This window comes from Hippocampus zosterae, chromosome 6, assembly GCF_025434085.1.
Source record: "Hippocampus zosterae strain Florida chromosome 6, ASM2543408v3, whole genome shotgun sequence".
Classification (NCBI taxonomy): Eukaryota; Metazoa; Chordata; class Actinopteri; order Syngnathiformes; family Syngnathidae; genus Hippocampus; species Hippocampus zosterae.
The window spans coordinates 15,213,325-15,240,449 of record NC_067456.1 but is presented as its reverse complement, the minus strand read 5'-3'; the positions used below and the strand labels follow the sequence as shown (position 1 = coordinate 15,240,449).

Sequence of the window (27,125 nt, the reverse complement as noted above, 5' to 3'; positions counted from 1 at the left end):
AGAAAAAGCATGTTATTTTGCCTCATTCAAATCTTAATATCTGAAGTTTTAAATATGTAAACTAAAATGCAATCACATTCGTAGCTGAATGGCTTCTGTTTTTTGAAATGTAAATTAAATCATAACTTCGCCTCAGCTGCCGGTTAACGTGGCCGATCTTCGACCCACTTTTCTCCAGATTGTGGCTAGGTTTCTCCATTTTCTGTTATCTCTTCTATTCTATTATTTTCTTCTATTTTCTTTCTTACCGCTATTTTTTATTTTTCTTCTTCGTGCTACAGCTATTTATATTGTTCTTCTTTGTTCTACCGCTATTTTTATTTTTATTCTTCGTGACAGGGTTGCGCTTTGGCCTGGGAGTCAAGTTCAGCATTCGCTTCAATGATATCTGGCGCCTTCAGGCGTCGTGAATGGGTGTAATGTCTAGACCGAATATAAGACTACCCCCACTTTTTCAGTCTTATTTCAATGCAAAAATCAACGTCTTATGTATAACGGTATAAGGAGGACATCAGTGCAATCTTTTTGATGCAATGCTACTGCACCCTTGTCACGCCATTTCTTTTCTATCCATATTTGTGTACTTTATCTTAATGTAGAATAAGTCCAAAATGACATACTGCAAGTGACACCCGACGCAGTATTGGCTGACAAAAGTAAGAGCTCACTCACTCACGCTGAATAAGAAGTGTGTTTTGTTGTTGGAGTGAGTTGGCCTCTACTCAGAGATGGTGCCGCTATCGAGCAGGAAAGTAAAAAGAGGCAGCTGTTTCATTCCAATAGCATTCGTGTAAATGCTTTTCTCTCAGCATTCAAACAAAAACTGTTGCTGCTGATACTACAGAGTTTCACATTGCTGACTCGTGCAGCTCGTGGGAGATCATTGCTCCTTTCCCAATGACCCACTGGGACTCAGTAAGCCCATGCTGTGGGGACACCTTTTGCCTAGGAAAGCTCATCTCTCAGCATTCACACTCTTTATCAGAGCAAACGCTATGTGACAAATTCAATACCAAGTGATCAGCAGCAGGAATCAGATCAATATTTGTGCCAAGGTACATTTGGATGAAGACAAAAAAAAAAAAATCAAAATACACATCCAGCCAATTTTGCTTCCCCTTTTAGGTAACACAATGCCTGTGAGAAATCTCATGACTGGCAGTGGAAGTTGTATCTTAAGTGCATGAAAAGGGTGAGCAAATTTCAAAGTGTGCCTCCGTGTCTGTGATCATCCATAACTTCAATCCAAAGGAGTGAATGGAGTTCGCTCCACCTGTCATCCATTCTTATGCCCCATCGAGTGAACGTTTGTGACACGATAAAGTGAAAGTAGCCAATGACACAAGCGTGCCAGTCGAAGAAGCCCAAGGATAATGTGGCTGTTGGTGACAATATCATCATAGGGGGCGGTGACCCAGACTTGCTCTTCCACTCCGCCTCATGCATCAATCACATTCCACACAGTTGTGGTCTTTTAGCCAAGGTGAGCATTCCAAAGTCTGTAAGCATCCCATCAATGAAGAATCATTCAGAACGGGCTGAACAACACCGCTTCGTGGAAAGCTGCGATACCTTTTAAATCTAGCGGGGCGAAGAGGCAAGTGGGGAGAGGGGATGGGCAAAGCATGAAATAGTGGAATAGAAGGGAGAATCTACTCTTTCAGTCCTCCTGGTCAGACCTTCCAGCACGATACTAGGAGGTAACAGACACGTCAGGGACATTAGACGAGTATAGCGTTAAGGCAGCCAGAAGGAGGTAGTTTCGCGCAATAAAGGGGTTCGTTCCGGCAAAGGTTAGTGGTCTCTTGAATTGGGAAGCTGAAGAAGATACACTCGTAACCATAGAGCTGCTTTTCTCACCTTGAGCACCTGCTCTAGGTTCTCCAGTTTGCCTTGGAGCTGGTTTCTCTCCCACAGGGCTAAATCTCTCTCCTGCGTCACAGCACCGAGCGTATCTTTGAGTTGGGCATACTCAGACTTCACCTGTGCAAACAAAACAAGGACAGAACAAAGGTTTGATTGCACCGCTTTTGTCGGCTTTGTTTGATTTCCTGGTGAAAATCACAGCGTTTGACCGCAACATGAGTTTGACTTTGGGCTTATTCTGCATTAATTGCCCAATACAGAGTGAGCGGACTGGCACATACAGAATGTACATATTTTCTTCGAGATTCTAATTTGGAAGTAAAAATACATAAATATGTCAACATTTCATCAAAAATGGCATCCAACATATTTCAAAATGAAATGTTTCAACCCAGATGCTTCAATTCACAACTTTCTGTCAATGGCCTTGCACAAATTGCTTCGGATTTTTGCACCATTGTGAATCCAACATTGAGTAGTCCAAGATGTACACTGCCTCTCAGTCTCAGTAAGCAGACTACAAAATAAATTGGTGGTTGTTTGCGCACGTTCAAATCTTTGCTTCTCCTTAATATTCTTTCTGCCCTTGAGACCCCCACTGAGGTGAATGGTGTGTTCAGCCATTCTCAGAGCAGCCACGAATTCCTAATCAGTCCTTGTGAAAAACTAAATCACTTCCAAAAGCCAGCGTCTCCTCACGGCGGCTGTCTGACCAATGTGTGGCACAACCAACCTAAGAAAATCATAATACTGTATGTCGTGGGTAGGTTGAGGCTGTTACGGAAAATAAATAATCAGCACAATTATTTAGATTTATATTGAAATCCCGATAAATAACAATGATTATTGATTGACTTCAAAATTATTCAACTACCAATATTTACTGTCTCAAAACTACCATCATAGCCTCATGCCCGTTCATCCCTGCACGTCGAATACTTTATTGTTGAACCCTCGTTTCTTTGTGTCAAGTGCAAATGACCGTGCAAGTATCATGTGCAATTCATGTGAATTTTCATTCAGCTTCAGCAACACCTTTGCTGCTTTGCATCTTAGTGCACACTCGAACCATGAATGTCATGTTCCTGTTCTTGTTTCTCCAGCAGGTGGCAGACTGGAGTCCATCCTGCATTGTGCACACCTGCTGTCAATTTTGTCATTATGGAGCCATGTATTTAAGGACTGACAAATTTTCAGCAGTTGGTCGGATTATTGTTGACGTTGCTCCTGCTGTTGCTCAAGTGATCATTTTTCTAGACCTCTCGTCCTGGTTCTCGCGTCGGGTGAATCGGATTCTTGGGATTTCATTTGGGAGTGTTGGGTTTATTTCTTCTTTGCCTTTTGCAAGTGCTTTTGGTTGAAGTGTCGGTTTTCTTTCCCTGGTCATTTTTGACCAGCGATTTCTGTTTCTGCTTTGTCGGTCTTTTGTCTGCTGTCTACCACTCTGGGATACTAAAACATTATTCGGTTCGGGCTCGAACCATGACAGAATAAGCATCTCCCTTATCATTTTGTTGTTTTATTTTGTATTTTTACAAGTTTTAGGATGGACTGGAAAAATCTGGGACCTCAGGTGTCATATTTCATGCCACATCATGTGAAAGTGTGTGTTGGCAAGACAATAAAAATTCCTTGAAAACACAACCTTCAATTGAACTTGAAAGTACAACCATAAAATAAGTTGGTAAAAATGCAAAATAGTAGTATCCTAAATTACTTGTAATAAAAAGCAATGAATAAAAATAAATAGTAGCTGTTCCTGCTGTATGCACATTGGCTTCCTAGGGGCAGTGTGGTCCCGTGCATGCATGGAATACACCATTAGAATAAGATAAGAGAAAAATATTGCATGGAGTTCCATTAAGACAACTTGTTTGTTGCCGTTTGGAAAGAATTTGGGCCTTTGGGTCTTGTTCTATGACCTATCATTTGTGTTTCTACAGCTTCTTGTGTACGAGTATTTGTTTTTATTTGAAGAAATCTAATTCCCGGAAGTCGATGCTAATTTATCATAAACATATCAGTAGCACTTCACATTGACTTTAACATAAACACTGGCGATGTTTTTTTTAATCATGTCTTGGATATAAGACTACAATGTGTGTAACTCTTTCCATTGTTTGTTTTGTTTTACTGTCATCTCCAACTGGGTTTTCATTATACAGTGCCATGCACTCTCATGGATGGCGGAATAACATACCATCAAACGCTTGCTGCACAAGTAACATTGTGTATTATTGTTATTATTATTGTGTATTCGACATATTTGCACACACACACGCACACATGCGCGCACAGACACACACACACACACAGTACCATTCGGCACATTAGTCGTTTTTTTTTTTCAATTACCGTACAAATGGTTTCTTGCTTTATTCAGAAGTTAATGAAAATCACACAACGCATGTATAATCAAGGCCTGCCAAATGCTTTTCTCATAATCAACCCCAATGATAACAATTCAGGGACAGCAACCTCAGGAGCCACCCCACAGTCCCAAGAGAGGACATCAATAACCAGCATCCCACTCTTCTGCAGCCTCAACAGCAACTATCTGCCAATAAACTCCTTCATTTAATTGCCTTACCGTCCATCGAGACTGAGCTTTTTTGTTGATTTAGTAGCTGAGTTTTGTGTACTCACCGTAGAAGACGTTTAAGGTCATGGAGACGAAAGAAAGATGAATGGTTTTTGGATAGTCAGAGGATCTGTTTGTGTCCTCCATCAGACAGTGGGGCACTATTTTTCCATACTACCAGTCAGCCTGAGAAAACTTTTACTATGTTTAGAACCCCCTTAAATATATTGATATTTAGGAAGGTAGCTTTATATTCATTCTTAAAATAAAGTCAAAAGCTTTCACAATCCTCTCAAGCGGCATAACACATTACATACTGTTGTTTAACTCTGACTCTTGTTAAAATTCAATCATAAGAAATGTTTTGATATATACCGTACAAAGATAACACTTGATTACTCTTTGGATCGTTCCTTCCACAGCCTCCCAAACTGGCAGACGCTCACTTTTAAGCATGCAAGTTCAACAGTGGCTCATTTCAAATCAGATATGACAGCGTGTGACAAGTGTGTATCTTGGTTGTTGCCTCTTACCCTCTCATATTCAGATGGTTTATGACTGCCGTTGAAAAACCGGAGGCTTAAGTGTGTGTTCTCCTGGAAAAAGTCTTGAAGCTCATTCTCCTAAGCATAAAAAGGCAGAGGAAAAATTGGGTTTAGACTACCAAATATAGTGCAGTGAACTCAGTTATTAGTGCTATATTCTGGTGATGGAGACAGTATTGCTCATCCTAATCGGGGGCTCTGTATTTTCTTCTACTCTTAATTACATTATTCTGTCAGAGAATGTGTAATATTCTCTGACAGAATAATTTTCAGGGACAAGGATTAGCCAAGACTGTGGCCGTGGGCACTTCCTTGCCCACGGAGGAGGACATTTTCATAAACACACACACACACACACACTAGTGGGTAAATTGTTTAATTTTAGCAATTGTGCACCATTTATCCGTGTTGTACAATAGAAATAAACAAAATTGAAACATAAGCCAAAAAAAAAAAAAAATAACAAAGGTGAAGTACCGTATTGGCCCAAATATAAGACGGCCCTGATTATAAGACGACCCCCTTTTTCAAGACTCAAGTTTCAAAAAAGACTTTTTGAACACCATATTAATTTTTATGCAGAAAATAATTACAGTACATCTGAAACCAATGATTATAACAATATTCTGGTTTTTGAAATGTAAATTACATCATCACAACACGGCATGTTGGCCGGCCTGGCTGGGTCGGCTCGTGCTCCTCGCGACAGCGATGTTGCCGGCGTCAGAAATTTAAAATCGCTATTCAGTTTAAATTCATCTCTTCTTTTATTCATAATTCTATCTGTGGTTTTATTGTTCTCATTTTTGTTGTAAAGTGTCCTTGAGTGTTTTGAAAGACGCTTATAAATGAAATGAAATGTATTATTATCATAACTTCGACCCACTTTTCTCCAGATTGTCACTACGTTTCTCCATTTTCTGTTGTCTCTTCTATTATTTTCCTCTCTTTTCCTTCTTGCCGCTATTGTTTATTTTTCGTCTTCGTGCTACCGCTATTTTTATTTTTATTCTTCGTGGCCAGGGTTCATTTTGGCCTGGGGAGTCAAGTTCAGCATTCGTTTCAATGATATCTGGCGCCATCTAGCGGCGTGAATGGGTAAAATGTCTAGACCCCGAATATAAGACGACCCCCACTTCTTCAGTCTTATTTCAATGCAAAAAAAAAAAACGTGTCTTATATTCTGGCCAATACGGTAGTATACAGTATTGGCCCGATCTCGACATTAAACAAGAAGCTGCAGTAAAAATTGATCTTTGTCTGACTTTTGTCACGGTTCTGTTTGTTTAGGTTTCGGGTCCTGCTGGAGAGGAGGGCATGCCGTCCAGCGGCGCACCTGTCTTCCTCATTAACCAACTGCCTATTTAAACTCTGCTACAACTGGCTGACTCTCGTCTTCAACTGCCTGATTATTCGAGCCGTTCATGACTTTCTGCCTCATAGTTTCATGCCACGTTTTTGTCTTAGTACTTTTTCATGTACCGAGTCCTTGTTATTTCTCAGTTCGTACTTCTCGTGTGTTGGATTTTCTTGTCTTTTGAGCGACAAACTATTTAGGTTTATCTTGTTCCTTATCTTTTGAAAGTGCTTTTGGTTTTTCTCGTTTTATCCTGGTTCTTTGTACAAGTGATCTCATTTGTACTTTGTCGGTCTTGCGCTTTTTGTAAACAAACATTTTTGTCCAAGAATTGTATCCTTGTCAACATTTTTGGGATCCACTCCCATCCGGATTATTCCAGATTTTAACAAATTTGTGTTTTTTTAAACATTCATTTGAAAATATGACCAAAACTCCCCGAGTTTCTACCTCCACACTCACACACCTGTTCAATCCAAGTGTAGTTTTAATATTTTATGTGCTGTGTGTTTTGGGTTGAGAATATGAATGTGTCTTTGCTGGTCACTGTAAAAGCACACCTTGCAGCAGAACCGTTCTCAAGCTTGTGATATTGAGCGGCACCGCAGCAATAGTCGGATGGATGCGACATCTTGTGCATGCACACATCCTGATTTAAGAAATGTGTCTTTCAATGTTGAAACTCCAAAGGCAACATCAATGTGTTATAAAAGCTCCACTTTTCGAACCTATTTTTATCCAAAAGTGGAAGTCGTGTCGCTTTCATACAACACTGCGGGGATAAGAAATAAAGAATGCCCAGCTGACATTGAGGCCCACTGGCTCAATTGATTGCATTGTACACAGCCGCTGGCAAGGTGAAATTTGGAGGACTTTCTACTCTGCCAGGCGATATCAGACAGGTTGCATTTAAAAGTGGACAATGATCTTTGAGTGTTTGTCACACATACAGTATGCAACATCTGGTTTATTAAACAAACCTTCCTGTGGTTCAATACGTGTGAACTTTTATTAAATTTTTTACCATCTCAAAGTTTGCAATACTGCACGTGGTCATTTTTACAAAATACTTTGGAAGGGGAGTATCAAGCACATGTTAAATAGTGACCTGGGTTGTGCTCACCAAAAACTTTTACTGTGTTGGGGGACAACTGCATAAGGTCAGATTTCCCCCTCATGCGGCAAGGGCAATTATGTCTGTGCAGAACTGAATATATGACTGTGAGGTGAGTGGAAATCAGATAAAATTGTTGCGAAAGAATATGGTTGGTTGGAGCACAAATAATGTTAATTTATGTGAATGATAATACTTCTAGTATGAGAATTCATACTAGAAGGTTTAGTCAAATCATGACTAAACCAAAGCCTGTGGACAGTGTTACATATACACTGACATCTGCTTTTCCATTAATTAAGGAAACCAGAATTTGAATTTAGCCTGCATGAATTTTGTCTCTCAAAGCTTCAAAATCTCTTCAGAGCCATGTATCAACTTAGAGGCAATTTAGCTAGGCACCCAAATCTTAATCAGGGGCAATAATTTTAACAAAAACAGCGATGACAAAGACCATATCGTGCAAAATATAAGAAAAAGTCGTCTTCCAGTTTGTTTACCCTCTGAAGTGTTGACACAGTTACACATTGTAATCCCGAGAGAGCAATGCCCAGGTTATGTTGCAAAATCGTAATGAATGTCCATGAGTATCCTGGGATTACTCGTGTAAAGTGAAAATATTTGTGCAATCTAATGTAGTCTGTATAATTACATGAATAATAAATGTAATTAGTGTGTTGGTGGAGTTGGTCCTTATCGTTTATTGAAGTGTGGGTTATGTCTAGACATGGCCTGACTCAGCTTGGTGTATCACAGATGTGTGCTTAATGTCAACCCGACTGACGGATGGATGACTCAGTGGTGCCACTGAACATACCAATAAAGCAAAGACTCCGCTCGCTCGTCTCTCCTTCACTCAATGTAGCAGTCCCATCTGCTGATGCTCTGTACACACTTCCTACACACTTAAAAAAAAAACGATCCTTATTTATCCATTGTCTTTGCCCAAATGACCAGAGGTGTTTGGTGTTTGCCTGTCAGGCACTCATTGTGAAATGTGATCGATCATGAATTTTAAAGCCAAACTGGTGCAAAATTACAGCACACTTCAAAATCTGCATGGCCATAAAATCCTCAGAGAGAAGTGTGAATCTTCAGACTGAGGCAATTTAAGTATACTTGTGAGGGGGCGGGTGCATGTCATGAGGCGTATATAAAAGCGCTGCCAATCACACTTTTAACAGAAGGCGTTGAGTTTGCAAACAGCTCGCAGTTGAGGAAACGAAAAACAAGACAGAAGGCCTCCAACACCCGACAGCAAGCGCAATGTGACTGCACAGAGATGTGCTGCACTCCCTCGACTTGTTGACTTTCTGCCGTCTGCCTCTATTGATCTTTGATTGGCACAGGACATATTCAAGTGTCGCTTGCTAAGTTGCCTTGGTATGACACGCTCAGCTGATGGACTAGAGTGGTACACTTAATTCCCGAGAGGGTGGAGGTACCAGATGGCAAAGCTCGACTTTACTGTCATTCACACAGACGATGTGAGCACACAGTCGCTCAAATTGTCTACACACGCCTGATGTCAGAACTTGATAAATTCATTGAATACTTCATATTTGCATATTGTATTACAGCAGAGTATGGCACTATGCACACATTATAGCCGCATGTCACAGATTTCCTCCAAAAGTCAAGGTATGTGACTGATGGTGAGTTGGGTGTTACCACTTCTCAGATTAAAAAAGCTTTTGGACTTGGGGTGTAAAATTACATCTATTTAATCGATGTATCTGCCCAGTGATCCAGCTACATCGGTCAGCGCTGGACTCGTTTTTGATACCGGCCAAATATCGACACAATGTCATTATGTCGACCGACTGAAACGATATAATTAAGTGAAATCATTTTATTAGCCTCTTGTGATATTTTTTATTTTTTTATTTTATTCAAGATTATTTTCTTTTTTTTTTTTAATCAACTTTTCTTTTCACTCGTGCATGTCATCTCCGGTCGGCACCTGAGATTTACGACACACAAGCAGCGTGAAAATGTTTTAGTTTTTCTGGATACACTTTGGATTTTGCAAGAAAGGAGATTATCTTTATAAGACAGTTGCTGTGTATAGCCTTTGTAAATGCACTGTCAAATATAACAGGGACAAAGTCATTTGTCGAAATGTGCAAACTCCAAATAGGAAGTCTGTAGCCCAGATTCGAACCCTCGACGTCTGCGCTGTGAGGTGGACGTGTCAGCCAATTTCCACCGTGCCAGTGCCACATAACACAACATTGCAGAAAAAAGTAGTCATGAATGTAATTGTGTGTTATTTAGTGTGATACACTGTTATTCACAAAAATATTCACAAAATGGAAAATTTTCACCAGTGAGCGAAATCAAATGGTGGTTCTTCGGGGCGTATTAAATGTCTAGAAAAAGACTCATTATTACTTCAGCATCTGAATGTGATGAGACTGATCAGTGCCTTATAACCAGTACTGCGTGGCTTCATATGGGTTTTTGACGTTTACGGGAACGTTAAGCCACTCCATTTACCGTATTTTCCGGACTATAAGTCACTCCTGAGTATAATTCACACCAGCCATAAAATGCATAATAAAGAACAAAAATAAGTCGTTTTGGAGTATAAGTCGCCTTTTGAGGGGGACATTTATTTGATAAAATACAACACCAAGAACATACATGCAATCTTGAAAGGCAACTTAAAATTAAAATAAAATAGAAAACAACACGCTGAATAAATGTACGACATGCTAACCTTACATGACGCATAAAACGACGAACTGAGAACGTGCCTGGTATGTTCAAGTAACATATTAAGAGTTATTCAGATAACTATAGCATAAAAAACATGCTAACAAGTTAACCAAACTATCAGTTTCACTCCAAATCACTAAATCCAATGAAATCTTCATCCTCTGTGTCACTTTAAAACAACTCCACCAACTCCGGAGGTAGAAGATGCAGCCTTCCTCTTCTATGTCACTTACATCGGACTCATCGTGGTTTTATCAACACAAGGTCTAGGGCGGCCTCTTGTGGTTAAATGTGAAAATAACATGTGAAATGATATAATAATGAGTTAATGATTTCAACCATAAATCACTCCAGAGTATAAGTCACAGCCCACGCTGAACTATGAAAATAATTGGAACTTATAGTCTGGAAAATACGGTAAAGAATTCCCATTGTTTGTGAAGCACATTGCTGCACTTGATTCTGTATTGCATGTCTGCAACACTCAAAGTCTTTTGAAAGCGTGACAAAAGTAGAGAAAGACAGTGCAAACCAAGTTTGTACTAAATAGGAGGTGACTTTTATGTCAAGTTGAAGCGCTCTCGTTCGTGTTCACTGCTCTGGTGTGTGTTTTTGTGCGGCGGTCCTCAAGGCTCCGTGTGGGAGGAGATAAGTGCTGTTGCGGAGAACAACCTGCCATTTCTGCATGCCATTTGGGGACAGTTTGTCCTTTGAGGGCCGCTTTGCCTGGCCTCGGTGGGCTGACAATGGGCAGGAGGGGAAGTGCAGCTGTGGGCTGAGAATGTGAGAGGACTGCTGTAAGGAAAATGCAGCTAATGGAGTATTTATTTGTGGTAGAGAACCAAATATAAAAGAGATCATCCAAAGAAGAGGGCTTGAGAATACGAGGGGAAGAATTCCTGAAGTGTGATTGAAATGACTGCTAAATACCCCGCAGCGCCTTTCTTTCTTGGAACCCTCTCACTACAGGTTTAGGTTATCCACTCTTTGCTACTCCTGCTTCCTCAGGTTAAACAAAATTTACTTTGATGCGTGGGCACTGAATATGAACTTCTATTGTAAACGTAAACAACGGCAGTGAATTCAAGCAGGCTACCACGAGGCTGTTGGGACCAAACTTTAAGATCCCCCATTGGAGCATTAGAGCAGCAGTTAGTCGCTTTCTCTCTTAAATTCGAACATAAAGTGTCAGAGCCAAATACATACTTTATCCATCGTGTAATATAAAATAGTAATAACAGAAAAGCCTGCAATCTCGATCCGCCTTATGGGATTGACATAACTGCAGAGGTGAAACCCCCAAGATCACATTGGTTGTTTATTATGTCATGGTTTAACACATTCCTCTCAATAAAAGCCGCCCAACTACGCAAGGTATATAAAATACAATCAGAACGGAATGTTGACAATAATAATTATGTGATATGCATTTACAGACCTTCAACAAAAAGTACATCTGTCATGATTCTCTTTTTGTATAGATTATATTTGGTTCTGTTTCATAGTTTTATTCCCTAATTTGCTTTTGTGTTCCTCATTTGGTTTTGTTTCTACCTGTTCTCATCCTTGAGTTTAACCAATCGGTTCCCTCAACCCTTTGTGTCTTGTCCAGGTGTTTCACGTTGTCTCATCACTTTGCTTGTATTTCGTTCCCTGGGTGCTGTCAATCTTTGTCAGAACATTGTTGCTGTCACATTGTTTTGTTTTACTGTCTTGTTTCTTTTACTGTTGCTGTGTTTTGTTTTACTGTCATGGCACTTTGTGTTTTGGATTGAGTTTTTCCACTGTATCCTTGCAAGTGTTTTTTTGTTTGTTTTTTGTTTTATAGTAATACATTTTCTTCTGTGCTCCCTGGTTGTCCCGCGTCCCTGCTTTTTTGGCTCCGCTACCATCACGCCCATTTGACAACACATATATACATAGATTAGATTACCGGAGCTACTGTACTCTTGATTAGTTTTTATTAATCAAAGTAAAACCATTCCAACATTACATTATTGTTTCCCACTTGAGACAACACATTTTAACACCCAAAATGCATAGCTATATGAAACTTTCGCACCACTGCTGTGCCACTATAGTATGTGTTTAAAACAATGGCTTTCGATCACCTCACAATCAGTGACGGTGTGGCTGTGGGTGTGAATGGTTGTTGTCTTAATGTGTGCCCTGTGACTGAATTGCAATCAGTTCAGGGTGGTGTACCTTGCCTGCTGCCCGAAGACGACTGGGATAAGCTCCAGCAAGCCTGTGACCATTGTCAAGTGTTATATAGTGTTATATATATATATATATATATATATATATACGGATTTATATAAGGTCAAATGCGTATCGATGGCATAGAAGCCCATATAGCATTATGCTATAAATAAGCATGGAGATCCATTTACTAAACTCAAAGCACAGAGAACAGCACTTGCATACCGCTTGTCTGGATCATAGCATCACATAGTCGGTGTTAACTGCTACCATTTATCACATTCTGTTGTCACCACCTGAGATTCAAACTATCATTACAAGAGAATGAAACATGTTTTATCAGAAGGAATATTTAAACGCCCTGAATCATTTTTGCCCGCATCCTTTTATTCTAAAGCTCAGGTGCTTTTTTCACTTACCAAAGTCTGACATGTTTGATTTTTTTTCTTCACCTCTGCCTCAAGCGCTTCACACTCCTTTCTCTTGGCACTGATCTCTGTCTCCTAGAGTAGAAAGAAGAAAGCATCAGAGGGCTTTCGAGGGTCAATAACAAAGGTTTCCAGAGAGAATAAGAAGTAAAATACAATATGACCTAATAATACAATGCAAAATGAAAACATTGCACATTTTCTTTATTTTTATGTTGGGTGATTTATTTGACTGGCTTTCCACCACATGTATCGGATGGATGCCTGATGGATACGGCGACCCTTGTCACATCACCAAACATGATGCCACAAAGCTAGACTGCACCTAAAATTCCCTGTCGGATTCATTTCATCAAGTGTTCACATGAACTACAGTGAAATGTCGTTCACCTCTTTCTACAACATAAATCTGCTTCACTTTCATTTGGAGGATGACTTCAGTGTCAGCACCATATGCTTCTCTCTAGAGTGGGCTGCTGCAAAAAAAATGTGATGTTTTCATCAAACATGACTGAGTGTTCATTCCTGCTCCAAGGGGGCTACAGACACACACCCACACGAACGTGTACACACACAAAAATTCAAATACATTTCACTCGAAGGCACTGCATCTGTTTGTTCCTCCTTTTGCCCTCTGAGTGCCGGGTACATTGAATAAAGCGGGCAGCACTGGGGTCAGAGAACAAGGTGAGGAGGATGCATGAGGTTTAACCCTTTAATACATAATCCTGAGGAATTTGCCTTCAGGCAACCAACAGAATGGAAAGTTCATTCTTTAAAACAACATCAGTGATAACCGCATAGACATATGCGCCTCCATACATACACAGAGGGATTTCTTTTTTATTTTTCATTTATAGGACACAGTGCAATGTAAGGCAATAGAGCTATTGGGTAAACACTCGTTTTGTTGGACCTTTATGGATTAAGGCTAGGAATCATCGTTACCAACCTGAATGAAATCTTTGTTGAATTAAACGTAAAGGCAAAATATGTTTGTAACGCTAACATATGTTCCTACAACTCAGAGGGATTATAAAAAGCTAAATAACACAATCTAATCAAAAAGTACCCCTGTGTACACTACAAGGCGCCATTATATTGAAACTAAATGACGGAGAATTACACAGTGCCTCCGCAGACCGACAGCTTGTCATCTCCCATGTGGGCTGGCTTCTAAAGTGAACAGTTTCCACAACCAGACGGCATCATCGTCATCATCCTACCAATGCGCACAATGAATCTTGTTCTCACAAATATGTCCACAAACACACAGCACTCTGCTTTCAGAGACATAATTGTTCCAAACACATTTACCAATGCTCAATTAAAATTCCTTCAGAGGAAAGTTTCAAATGGCTGCCATTGTGAGTAATGAGCTCCCGCCTAAGTGAGGAGGCGTTTGCGGCACAGCAGATGAAGATGAATGAGGAAGACCATTTCCTTAAACTGGATCAGGCTGCTACAAATGCAAATGAGGTACACAATGAGATTGTACAGCAGTACTTTGCACACAGTGTATTTATCTGGTAGGCAGATATTTGCATGCGGTGATTAAAAAAAAAAAACATGGTTATTGAAAAACCTGTACAGGGGAAAAAAAAATCAAATGTCATGAGAATTTTTGCCCCCTCAGATTAAAGTATCACACTTTCTCCATCTTCCATCGTAAATCCAATTGTTACCACAACAAAATGTAATTGGTCAACTTTTGACAAATGGCTTCCAAACTTAACAAGTATTTAGAATGAACACAAAAATAAGACATATTTAACATTTAATCGATAGATATGAAGACCAAGCCCCAATGTGACTCAAATCTGTGAGTAATTAATGCCACCATTAAAATTTTCTGTATTTATCTCTATCAATTTAAGTTTAAACCCAAAATATAGCATCAATTCATACCCCAAAACACAAATATGACTTCAATGCATCAAAAGTGCTCATTCGCTAATTCTGCCACTTCAGAATGTATAAAAATAGCAGTTACGACATTCCTATTATGCATTGAGTTTTGACTAAATGATACAAAGATAATCATTTTTTAAAAAGAAAATCATGTATATCACAAATGACTGTCTGCAGTCCAGTTCTAAGCATCATTGATAAAATATCTGCTTGTGAATAGCTACTGATTCATGTGCCCAAACATTTTGTAATAAAAAAAAGTTTAAATTCTGGATTTCTAGCAATAACTAATGAATCCTCTTCTGATCTTCAGTAGCTGAGAAAGCTTGATGCAAGCGGGGGAACCTCATTACACACACTTTGCGTGTCTCATTCATATCCTGTTGCGTTCAATATGCATACTGCGTAAAAAAAGTGACTCATTCTATATATTGTATATATATTATACATGCATATATATTTTAGGGCATTTTAAATATCGCTTTGTTTTCTCCAATGGGCTGATTTTGTGATAACAGATACATTGTCTATCAGTCCTGCGCTTTGGAATAACCAGTAGGTTTGGGAACCTAACTATTAAATCTAAAGCTCAGATAACCAGCTTCGTTAAGATTTAAGATACCGGTATCCTTTATTTGTCCCATACTGGGGAAATTTACAGCAGTTAAGACAGCAGGGAAGGTAATCAGGCAGCCCCCATCCCCTGCTCCCCAGGACATATACTGTATGTGCAATCCATTATTCAAGGGCCAACGACATTTTAAACAATCCTTACGATGTGCTGCACTCCCAATTCGAGCTCCTAAACTCAGGAAGGCAGTATTGGACTCTTCGCTACAAATTGAACCGATATAAAAACTCATTCATAAGGCGGGCTATCAGTTTAATTCACAGACAATTAGAGGGAAGCAGACAGACAAGCAGGATGTATTGTCCAATGTATGCTTCGTATTGTATGTGGTATGTATTGCTCAATGCATGTAGCAGCACGGAGGGCCTGTCCTCCGAGACAAGTTTGTCCTACGAGAAACCAAATAAAAAGTCAAATTCAAATTTAATTTTTTTGCATCCGACAATATAGCTGTGATGTACTGAAGCAAGAGACCATTCCGGAGGTTAGCAGAAAGGCCACAAATGTCGAGTTGGCACTCCGTTAACAGGGTCTTCAATGGAGGATTCCCTCCTGTTACTCACTAATACCCATCGCCAGCTCAGCTCAGTCTTTAGCCACGTCCAACTGCTGACTACACAGCACACAGTGCGAGGCCAGACACAGCAGTCAAATCCACAAGTCACTTGCGGTTCGTGATCATTTGAAATGGCAGAGGACATTACATAACCCTGCAGCTTAGGACTGGCTCTACAGCCACAGATGCTAGCGCTCTACTAATGCTTCAGTGTCGATGCGTGCATGTGTGTGTGTGTGTGTGTGTGTGTGTGTGTGTGTGTGTGTGTGTGTGTAAATCATGAAGACTGATGAAGAGATGTACGGGAAAAAGGAATCACCTGCATTTTGTTCCCTTGAGTAAAAATCTACATTTGGAACTCCTTCAATTAATATACTGGAGAACAAAAATGAAATATTATTATGCTTTTATTATTATTATTATTTAACTTCAGGAATAGATTCATTTGAATATGTGATTAGATATCTAATGAAAAATTTGATTTTACTATACGGATCAGATTGTGACAGGGTGATCAGAAGTATCAATGAAGCCGGGACAGTCCGTTTTTTTTTTTTTCAGGTTTCACCAGCCCCATTGTTTTGTTCTTCTTTTAGGTCTCAGGTTTTTTTTTTTTTTTTTTTGTCCAGTCAGCAAGCCAACCATTTGGTTCATGTTCATCCTTTATGTGGGCTGATATGCAATGGTACGGATTACCAGAATTTATCAATTTTAGCCTTGAGCACAAAGGGACTTTTTTACAGTTTACCAGGACTTTATAGGACCCCGGAGTACCCTCTTTCGTTCTCTTTCTCTATTGCATTTTTTGATACTTCTTCAGTAATTTGGGTACCTAAAAAAAAAAAAAAGATTTGTGCCGTACCATCCAATGATGATGTAATTTATGAACGGTTTCTTAGCAGTCTCGTTTTGCAATTGAATATGGTTTCGGCTTGGCCTTGTGTTGATGTCTGTTACAACTATTTAATAGCAATAAAAATTGTGATAAGGCAAGCCAAAAAATCGAAAAGACACATCAAGACCAACTTCAATATAAAAGCCCACTAAGGCTATTGAACTGGCGTCACTGTATTGTAAGCTTTTATTTTTAAGCCTTTGCTTGGTGGTGTGTTATGTTATGTTTGCAGCTCCATTACCATGTCTAAATGATGGAGTACACACCAAATAAACTGTTAGGATTTTTTTTTTCTACCGCTGTCATTTTCTTCTTAATTTTAGGTACTATTACTATTATCAAATTACTGAAGGAGTTGTATTAGCATCACTAAATTCAAGAGAGAAAAAGAACAAATGAGGTCACCGTGGGCTCATGTAAAGTCCCGCGATGCCATGAAAATCCTGGTGCAATCGAAGCAAAAATTAAGAAGCGCTGGTAGTCTGCATACCAGCCCACTTAAAGCACTGACTGGCAGGCGTGTTTTCATTATACCGGAACTAGAACTACTTCCTGCTTCCGTGTCTAAGAATCAAATGTAGTCGTAGTACCCTAATGCTACAGTTGTCAGTCAGACCGAAGGCAGGCTGAGCTTTTCTGGTGGAATATTTCCAAGGTTACAATAAGGGACTGACACGAGATAAACAGCAGCGCCAGCTTCAATACTTCAATACTAATGGTGAGTGTAGTGACTTGTTTATTGCTGTTGAACCATCAACCAGGATAGCATTTCCCATTAGCTAAATCAATAACACAGCCACCGGTCACCTGATTGACCAGCGATTAAATTTGTTATTAAGAGTTCCTGTTGAGAATTGATTGAATAAAGTATTGGATTTGCAGCCAAATTGTGGTGTTTCAGTTTTTAATTTTGAAAATTTGGTCATGCGAGATTGACATGACAAAATCAACACATGCATGCAGAAACGTCCGCACAAGAAGAAAAGCAGGACAGAATGAAGTGCCATCATAACAGTATACAGATTCATGATCATGAGAGGCAGGCATAAATGTAAAGTGGCAACATCCATCCATCCATTTTCCAAACCGCTTAATCCTCACTAGGGTCGCGGGGGGCGCCTGAGCCTATCCCAGCCGTCTTTGGGCAGTAGGCGGGGGACACCCTGAACCGGTTGCCAGCCAATCGCAGGGCACACAGAGACGAACAACCATGCACGCTCAAACTCACACCTAGGGACAATTTAGTGTGATCAATCAGCCTGCCATGCATGTCTTTGGAACGTAGGAGGAAAGCGGAGCACCCGGAGAAAACCCACGCAGGTCCGGGGAGAACTCTGCACTGTGAAGTCGACGTGCTAACCACTGGACTACCGGGCCGCCCTGATTGGCAATATAACATATAATAATATACAGGTCGAATTTACTGTCAAGCTACGCAGCAGTCAGTCACAAGTATAGGAGCATAGCATATAAAAATCCTGCAGTATCAGGAAGTATACGTGTATATTCTTTGTCTCCTGCCCCATTCCATATACTCACTGCCTCTATCAGCAGGGTGTGACCTCTTAGAGCCACCGTACGCATGACTTGTCTACTGATGTGTTATGACTTTATCACACTTCAATGGGACAGTGCATATGCAGAGGAGGCAAAAGAATATGATTAGCTGTAGTGTGGAGTAGGGAGAATGGAAGAGCAGATTGTGATCATGTAGGATGAAGCAGAGCTCGGCCAACTCGATAAAAGGCCTCGACAACGGGGAACAATGAAAAGGAAGAAAGAGGAACAGCGCAAAAAGGATAAACTTGGAACTAATAATGCAAGAGTGCTAAATTGAAGTCGAAAAAAAAGCACTCATTTGAAAGAACCGAGTGTGTACGCAGGTCTCCAGGGAGAGGACTGCAAATCTGATAATCCCATTGAACCAACACCAAGATGTCAGATGAGACTTTGCCTTAATAAAGAAAACTAAACAGTTACTCACTCTGCCACAGCAGACTGCTACAAAGATATGACAGTTATGTACACTGAACGTTCCTTCGTAGTACTTGAGCAGAATAAATGTGATATGACATGAAAGAGATCATGCAAGGAAAATATTTGCATGTATTCATTTATTTTTGCTCCTGTAACCATTTTGCTGACAGAAGGTCCACTGAGAACTGTCGACAATTGCTTCTGCAGCCAAGCAAATGTTGGGAGCCCAGTGCTGCACTGCTGCCCACACACAGACAAGATTACTCATCCTCAATTGGACTCTCAGGCCAAGCTTCTGCAGATGGTCATTAAGTTCACTGGGTAATCTCCATCTCCCCTGACAGAGCACTAAACTCCATTTGTTGTAAAACTTTGCATCACCTCGGCAAGCTTTAATGGTTACTGATGGCTGGATAAAACCCACTTGACAAAGCATCAAATGCACAGAGCACGGTGGTGTTGGTGGGAAACATATTTTTGGGGGGGGACAGTAAATGTGAGCACTCACTCCGTTACGCAACAAATAGAAAGTGGTTTGCTATCACAATCACATACAGTAGAGAACAGAAGTGGGAGTAAGTCACACAAGTGTTAGTCAAAAGCAAGTGGCAACCCTCAAGTCTCAAGCAAGTTCCAAGTCACTGTGAAAAAATCAAGCAAGTCGAGTCGCCACCAAATTTCAAGCAAGTCAAGTCATTTCTTGGTTCAAGCAAGTCATCAAGTCATAAAATCTTGCTCAGATAATACGTGATACTATTAAAGTACATACAACAAAAAGCAGCTGCTTCATTCATCCATCCATTCTCTACTGCTTATCCCAGATCAGGTCACGGGGGCAGGTACCACGACAGACTGATACGGAGACCACATCACATCAGACACTGCACCGATCCACCTATCGATGGGGCAGGATCTCATCTCCGACCAAGGACAGAACACTCCACACCCTTACCCACTTATTATCTTGGAAATAAAATATTAAATGTTTCTACGCACCCCTGCAATGTGCTCACACCCCCCTGGCTAAGAAACACTGCTCGAGATCACCTTGATCTCACATCTGATTAGACTACCGGTATATGAAAATTTAGACTTCAAACTAATCCCTCTCCAATGGTGACAAAAATTGACTTAAAAGAGTTCAGTGAAACTGATTACACTGCTGACACGAAACACTTAATGAACTACGCCATATAAATATCACAGAGAGCTTTCAATATATTGCTCAACAAAATATTCAGTCATATTTTACGGTCATTACCAAAAGGTTAATGGAATGTGGCACATGATAAATGAATAATAAACGAGGACATTCCATAGGTCAATATAAAGAGCAATTGGCCCGGCCACATGTCAGGAATACAATGACGTGACATGGTGTTCAACACAGTGGAGCTGTAACACATCCAATTCTGAAATTCAGTGTTTGGTGAAAAACTAAGCAATGACGTGGAGAGTCAAAAGGAGCAGCCACTTTGTCCTTCCTTCTGTTATCAATAGCTCACTCACATCTCTGTGATGATCAGTCAGAGGCCAGCACAGAAAGACGGTCTACAAAACATGCTATGTGATCAAATTAATTCACGGCAAAGCAGCCAGCTTGGACCACAACCAGATAAGCTGATTATCACACACACACACACTGTCCTATTTGTTCTGATCCAGTGTTATCACAATGCCCAATCACTTACCTGTGCAATGTTAAGACGGATAATTATAAGGTAGATGTGATGATCCAAAGTGGTGAGCCAGAACTCATTGTTTGGCATTTAATAATAATAATAATGACAATAATTTAGAAAACTAACTAAAATCTGGATGAATACCTTTGATGTCAGTGTGATATACGATCTGAAGTGGCAATGATAGCATAGCCGCTTCTCTTTTTCTTCAGTGTAAACATCTCTTGTGAAGAATATGCTGAGACCTTCACAAACACAAAGGGCTAATTTGTCATCTCCCCGCACCCATAGACCAGCGTCTGTTGGTGTCAACAGCTATGGTGGCGTGTCACCCGCTTTGATGCTGTGCCAGAGCCAAAGACTTACAGTATGTTGCTCCATCCTGCAAGGGGGAGCAACTGGAGGAGATGGCAGATCTCCTCTGCCTTTCTATTCATTATCATACTCTTCAACAGCTGTTGACCAATTAGTGCGCTCCCAGATGGCAAACCCAAAATACAGTGCGCACACCTTGATTTTGTATTTCTTATAACATTTCCGAGCATGAAGGTGGAACCTGGCTTGAAACTTGCTCCTTCAGCTATCCAATAAACTTTTGCCAAGAGATGAATGGCGGACATGGAAAAGAACGGCAGATTACTTAACAGACTACCTCTGTGTAAAACGATCATAAAGACCCACAGTTTCACCATTGAAGTGTGGGTAAATAAATCCTATAGGATGCATAAGGGGGCAGCCCGGTAGTCCAGTGGTTAGCACGTCGGCTTCACAGTGCAGAGTTCTCCCCAGGCCTGCGTGGGTTTTCTCCGGGTGCTCCGGTTTCCTCCCACATTCCAAAAACATGCATGGCAGGCTGATTGAACACTCTAAATTGTCCCTAGGTGTGAGTGTGAGCGTGGATGGTTGTTCGTCTCTGTGTGCCCTGCGATTGGCTGGCAACTGATTCAGGGTGTCCCCCGCCTACTGCCCGAAGACGGCTGGGATAGGCTCCAGCACCCCCCACAACCCTAGTGAGGATCAAGCGGTTCGGAAAATGAATGGATGGATGAAGGTTGCATAAGGGGATGCAGGTGGTGCCTAGGGGCGAGAGTCAAGCTTTTGCCCCACGGGACGTTTGGCACAACCACTACAGAAAACAGATCCCTTCACTTTCCATCTGGGATGACATTAACTGATGTTTCCAATTCCCTGGCCTCCAGGGGTCACTTCAAGTGCCAACATTTGTGTAATTGTAAAAGAAGATACAGGAGGTGGGTGGTTGTCTTAGAGGGCAGTTGTTTGGTGTTGGAAGCTGGTCGTGAGAGGAGGAGGGGAGGGGGTGTCCTGGTCCGGGGGAGGGACAGACATCTGGTCAAACCGGTTGAAAAAAATTCAAATAATATCGGCCCATATCGACCACACAACCGGATAGCCCCATACACACATGGCAATGTCAAGTTACAGTGACACTTCTTTGTTTTCAAGGTGGGAGGACTCGTTACTTCTTGCCTTGGGCTCAAGGGGGTCCTGAAATGCCCCTGCTTGCCAACACCTGCACAGTGCAAATAGACAGGCAGGAGTCTGAGCCCTCGACATAAGTGACAACAGCGAGGCATTCCTCCACAGTGGCGGATATAAACAACAGCTGTCCTCCTATCGAAGAAGGTGCCACAGCAACATGCAAGGCTTCAGAGAAGGAGAAGAGGGACAACTGAGGAATTTCTTCACACACTTCTACAGACTTTTTTTTTAAATAGTGGGCGAAAATTAACAGTGGTTTAGAGTCTTTCGATTAAAATGGAGTCTTTTATCCTTATACTTGAGATGAAAATCAAATGATGTGCCTCATTGTATTACCGGTACATGCACTCGTGAGGGATGTCATAGTGAGGGTGCTGCACACAACAAGCGCCCTGAGCATTTCAATGTCTTGTTCAATAGGGCAATAAAGCAGCAAATATAGCAGATAAACAAAAAAGATAATACACCATAGAAAATAAGAGGATTTACAAGTGACATTTTTCCTGCAGAAACATAACGCGGGTTAGGTGTCTTGTATTTACACATAAACATCTTAACATATGCTGTTGTCCATCCATCCCTTTTCCATACTGCTTATCCTCACCAGGCGTGCTGGACCCGATCCCGGCTGACTTTGGGTGAGAGAAAAGCTTTTATGACCTAGAAAGTGCCAAGACAGATATATTTTTGAACGCATGTGTTTGTCTGTGACCAGGATGACAGTAAGAATGTATGAAGTATCATTCTGCAATTTGATGCGGGAGGCTGTCATTCTCAGATTAAGAGACTACCTTGTGGCGAAAATGAGGAAAGAGAGAGCCTGATTCCAGTCAAATGATGCACAGTGCAAGTCAATTATTTTTGGATGTGAAATAACTCAGGCCTTGTTTAGCCCTCAATGTCGGTTTAATTTCTTACTTCGTCCGCTACAGATACGCATGTGACAACTCATGCTATTGTACTGTTACTGCACAAATACTGTATATATAAATACTAAACAATCATACAATTTCTAAATAGCTATCCACCTAAGCACTGCACTTATTGCACTTTCAAGTCTATATATAGTCTCTGTTTTTGATTTGTGGATGGTTGTTCATCTGGTAGTTCAGATTTTAAATGTTTGTTGCATTTTTATAAACAATACTTAGCAGTACGACCTTTTTTTAAACACAAGAAATACTCCATATTAAATAAAGTAAAACGAATAAATAAAAACAACAACACATTTTTTCCAAAAATTCCAACGAATTGAAATCAACAAACTCGCTCTAAAATCTAATTAAAACCATCTCTAGTTGAAAAGTCAAAACGAAATAAAAGCGAACTGAAATGAAAAACTCTGAACTATTACAACCATGTGCTACACAGAAACCTGAACCTCAGAACTGCACGTCATACTTGCTAACTACTCAGCCACTGTGCTCCCTGCACAATAAAAAATTGAGTATTTTTAATGATCCTCCATCTTTAAAATACATTATTCAAGTCACAATGTGCATTTTGGCCACAATATAAAAGCTGATAGATGTGTAAGGTAAGGGTTTCAAATGATGAATGATTCTCATTGAGCACAGTATGAGGTCACATAAAAATACTGTGACAAACATCGTCAAATTAATAAGTAGCAAAACAGCTCCACTGCTTTTTCCTGCACTTACATAATGTACACCAACTCACAGTACTTGCATACACACCCTTGGGTGATGGAACTCAGTGGTTAAATAAACCTTTTCTGTACTAAATAGACAGATAAGATGCCAAAATTGTGAATTAATTGTGCAAAAATCGAATTGTGACCCTTTAACATTATGAGCTAATATTAATAATGTAAGGCACATTTGAGCCTCTTTAGAACCTGCCAAAGATACAAGATCACATGGAGCATCGAATACAATCTTCTATTCACAGCGGCACGCTGCTGACAACTAAGGGCAGATCATCCTCTCTTCTTGCGCTGGCCTCCACTGACCTGCCTTCACACTCCAGCAAACAGAGCGCACGCCAACATCAACACATGCACACATTTACTGACTGCCTAAAACATGACTGCAGCAATTTGGTATGCGCACAAATTCAGAGCGCCACACTTTCTGCTTTAAGAGGATATGAAGAGGGGATCAGGGCTAAACAGAATAATAATAAGAAGGGAGGAGGGGGCATGAGAGGGAGAGTGATTGGTAACTGGCTGCCATTCTGGCCCGGTGGCCCTGTAGTGGATGCACAGCGTTACATAATGGCTCTGCATGCATTGAGCAAGAAGTAATGCAAACGGGGCTTTAGCACATGTACAGTAGCTGAAGAGAGCACTAGGGCCTTGTGCGGAAACAGTATTATTTCTATGCGCACATGCATACGCGGGATGACGCTGCCATGTTTTGACACGGTGTGCTAAAAATAGCTGTTTCTTAAAATAAGAGGAAGAAAAATCTGAATGCCAGTCAAATCAAAACTTGCGTGAGGTAAAGAGAGATCAAGCATCTTGTGGTCGAGAGCCCAGTTCTAATAAGATCCACCATTCGAAATCAAGCCCACCTGGCACAGGTGTGTGTGTGTGTGTATCTTGCCCCACAAACCTCACAGCTGCAGTCACACACGTACACACACACAATGAATTAAAGCAATTAAGAATCTGCATGAGCAACTTTGCAGATCTGTTATGTAATGGTTGGCCTGTGGCGCCGTGTGATGGGAGATGGCGGCAGACAGGCCTGTTGTGTTTGCTGCTACACATACACGACCATTAATCACGCTCAGGCTCTTTGCTCTTTTTCTATTTCCAGAGAAGCAAAAGCCTGACGGCTGCCGACCGACAGCGCTGCAGTGGCATGTGCGGGCCTGACTTCGGCATCACTACAAATGTCATACAGTGTTAGTTTGCTGAATGACAAGCAGCCCGCCATGATGGAATCAAGAATACCAAAAAAATGGCGCCAAATTTTGGAAGGATGCAATGATGAATCGTTTGATACAGACCATTACCTTTATTTATGACAGCCGACAGAACCAGAGCCGCCTTATTTCAAGAGAGAATTGGAGGCCCAATGCAAAAAAACATTTTTTTAAATACACTTGAGGGCTTAGCAATGCAAAAACAAACATTGAATATTGGGAATACTGATAGGTGCTTGTATAACCACGCACAGTGGCACCGACAGAACAGGTAGAGTAGGAGACATAAACAGATATGATGTCTTTGGGAGCAACATAAAATCATGCTTCTCTTCCCTTCGCTCTTCCTCTCTCCTCTGTGCAAGGGGAGATTTCTGCAGGGTGTGCTGGAGTGTGAGTCATCATCAGTGCACACAGAGAAAAAAGGGAGAGTCACTCTAAGTGGAGGGCTTATGGTAGCATTGCAGCACAAAAATAATATGCAACTTGCCTTTAAATAAATCATTTTGGTTCAATTCCAAGACAAGAAAAAAATAGCTGCACAAGGACACCTTGCTGGTACAAATACATGTCGTCGAGTGTTATGTAACAGTCAGCACAACTGCTCCAAGCATAAACGTATTTGACTGTCATTGTGAATGATTTTAACTTTATTCACTTACGTCCTGTAGAACGCGGCACTAGCTTAAAAGCAGCACCCATTCGACACAACCGAAGAAACGTTTTCGCTTTGCCGTTTTCCTTCATCAGATTCAAAACGAAGACGCGTAAACGACTTTTTATTGGCGCGCGTTTTACCGTAATTGCGAAAGATTTTAACTTTATTCACGTACGTCGCGTAGATCATCGAAACGTAGAAGAACTGTAACGACTGGAGCGGAGCGAGTGAATGCATCCGTTTGAGCGAGGCTGGACACAAAGTTAAAAAGATCCAGCAGACACTTGGAGTCGGAAAGACGCAAATCTACGAAACTTTAAACAACAAGGGATCGATTCAACTCCTGATGACAAGTCACCATCCAGCAAGGAAGCGATGCAAATGGCAACAAAAATCATTCAGTATGCACAAGAATTACCAGACATCGGTGATAAATGGGACAGTTACTTGCAACTAGCAAGAAAACTGTATGACACGCAGGTGGCATAAGCCAAAGAATGCATCCAACAACACAATCCATAATACACATTTTTCCCCCCCAAGACAAAAAAAAATAAACATTAAAATACTGTACGTATTTTAACTGCTGTGATTTTTTTGAGGATACATCTGTATTACAGTTGTTGTAATATAAACAGTTTTTGGACAGTATATTTTTGTATTTTATTGATTGTGTTGTTACACGTGCATTTTGTCAACATACATGCAGGTTCATAAAGGACATGTACTATGCTCATTTCCCAAATGAGGAATTTCTGTTATCAGGACAAATTGGACAGCGCAAACACGAGTCCGACGAGAGAATATTTACTGTACCTCCAATTTGCTTTCACAACCCCACAGTGTAAACAAGTCAGACAGGGAATACCAAAACGAATTGCTTTATTGATTGGTGGAACCATAACTGTAAAACTAGTACCGGTAAGTGGTCAAGCCCCCAAAACGCCAATTAAAACTTAAGTACAATTAGTCAGGAAAAAAAAGAGAGCAGAACTAGCAAGTCATGTTAGAAAATTTTGGAAATGTGTAAAACGTCTTTGAAATAAAATCATTCTGACATTTCCTTCTTGTGGTGTGTAGTAAAGTTATGAGTGTGCATGGTTCAAGGAACAGGGAAAGGCAAGAGCTCAAGCCTAATCTGACCTGTCCTCCAACAACACTGCATCAAGACTCAACATTCGATTATCACTGAAACGGTGACACAATTACAATTCGAACCTCTGTCGATCAGATGAGCCCAACAGAGTATTCATCTGCACACACCTTACCATTACTTACTATAGACGCTGTTGGGTTTCCTTGAACTGATGGACCAGCACACACTGATTATTGAGGTCAGGTTTCCCTGGTGATTTCTGGACAATTGGATCAAATGTAAAATGAATTTTGCTTAGCAGCTTCTGTAGCCTGCTGATGCACAATGTTTCTGCTGAAGATGTGGTGAGCAGAGAAAAGCAGGCTGAGTAGAGTCACCCGTTTAATCAGTTATTTGGAATTGGTTTGCCTTTGCGACTGAGGAACAAACCGCAAAGTATCTTCAAAGTCTGCTGAAACAAAATTCAGCAGCATAGAAGCGAAAACTCCCACTTAGTAACAGACAATGTGAGTG

At 40.7% G+C, this 27,125-nt stretch overlaps 1 protein-coding gene and 1 long non-coding RNA gene across 19 annotated transcripts in view; one reads left to right on the top strand and one right to left on the bottom strand.

Moving 5' to 3' along the window:
• Positions 1-27,125, bottom strand: part of rimbp2b (RIMS binding protein 2b) — an 89,553-nt gene that overhangs the window by 33,600 nt on the left and 28,828 nt on the right. For 16 of the 18 annotated variants that reach the window (XR_007962706.1, XM_052067991.1, XM_052067990.1 and 13 more), the window contains exons 3-5: positions 12,806-12,889; positions 4,981-5,070; positions 1,861-1,983 (exon numbers count right to left, since the gene is read on the bottom strand). Coding sequence is in view for 16 of the 18 variants with exons in the window: in XM_052067991.1 (XP_051923951.1) it covers positions 1,861-1,983; positions 4,981-5,070; positions 12,806-12,889 (297 nt within the window). In the remaining 2 variants the exon portion in view is untranslated. The remainder of the gene's footprint in view (positions 1-1,860; positions 1,984-4,980; positions 5,071-12,805; positions 12,890-27,125) is intronic. The other 2 variants (XM_052067989.1, XM_052067985.1) reach the window with 1 other exon arrangement.
• LOC127602154 (uncharacterized) lies at positions 168-6,113 on the top strand. The gene is made up of 2 exons (XR_007962711.1): positions 168-340; positions 6,016-6,113. It is a non-coding gene; the product is annotated as an uncharacterized LOC127602154 (long non-coding RNA).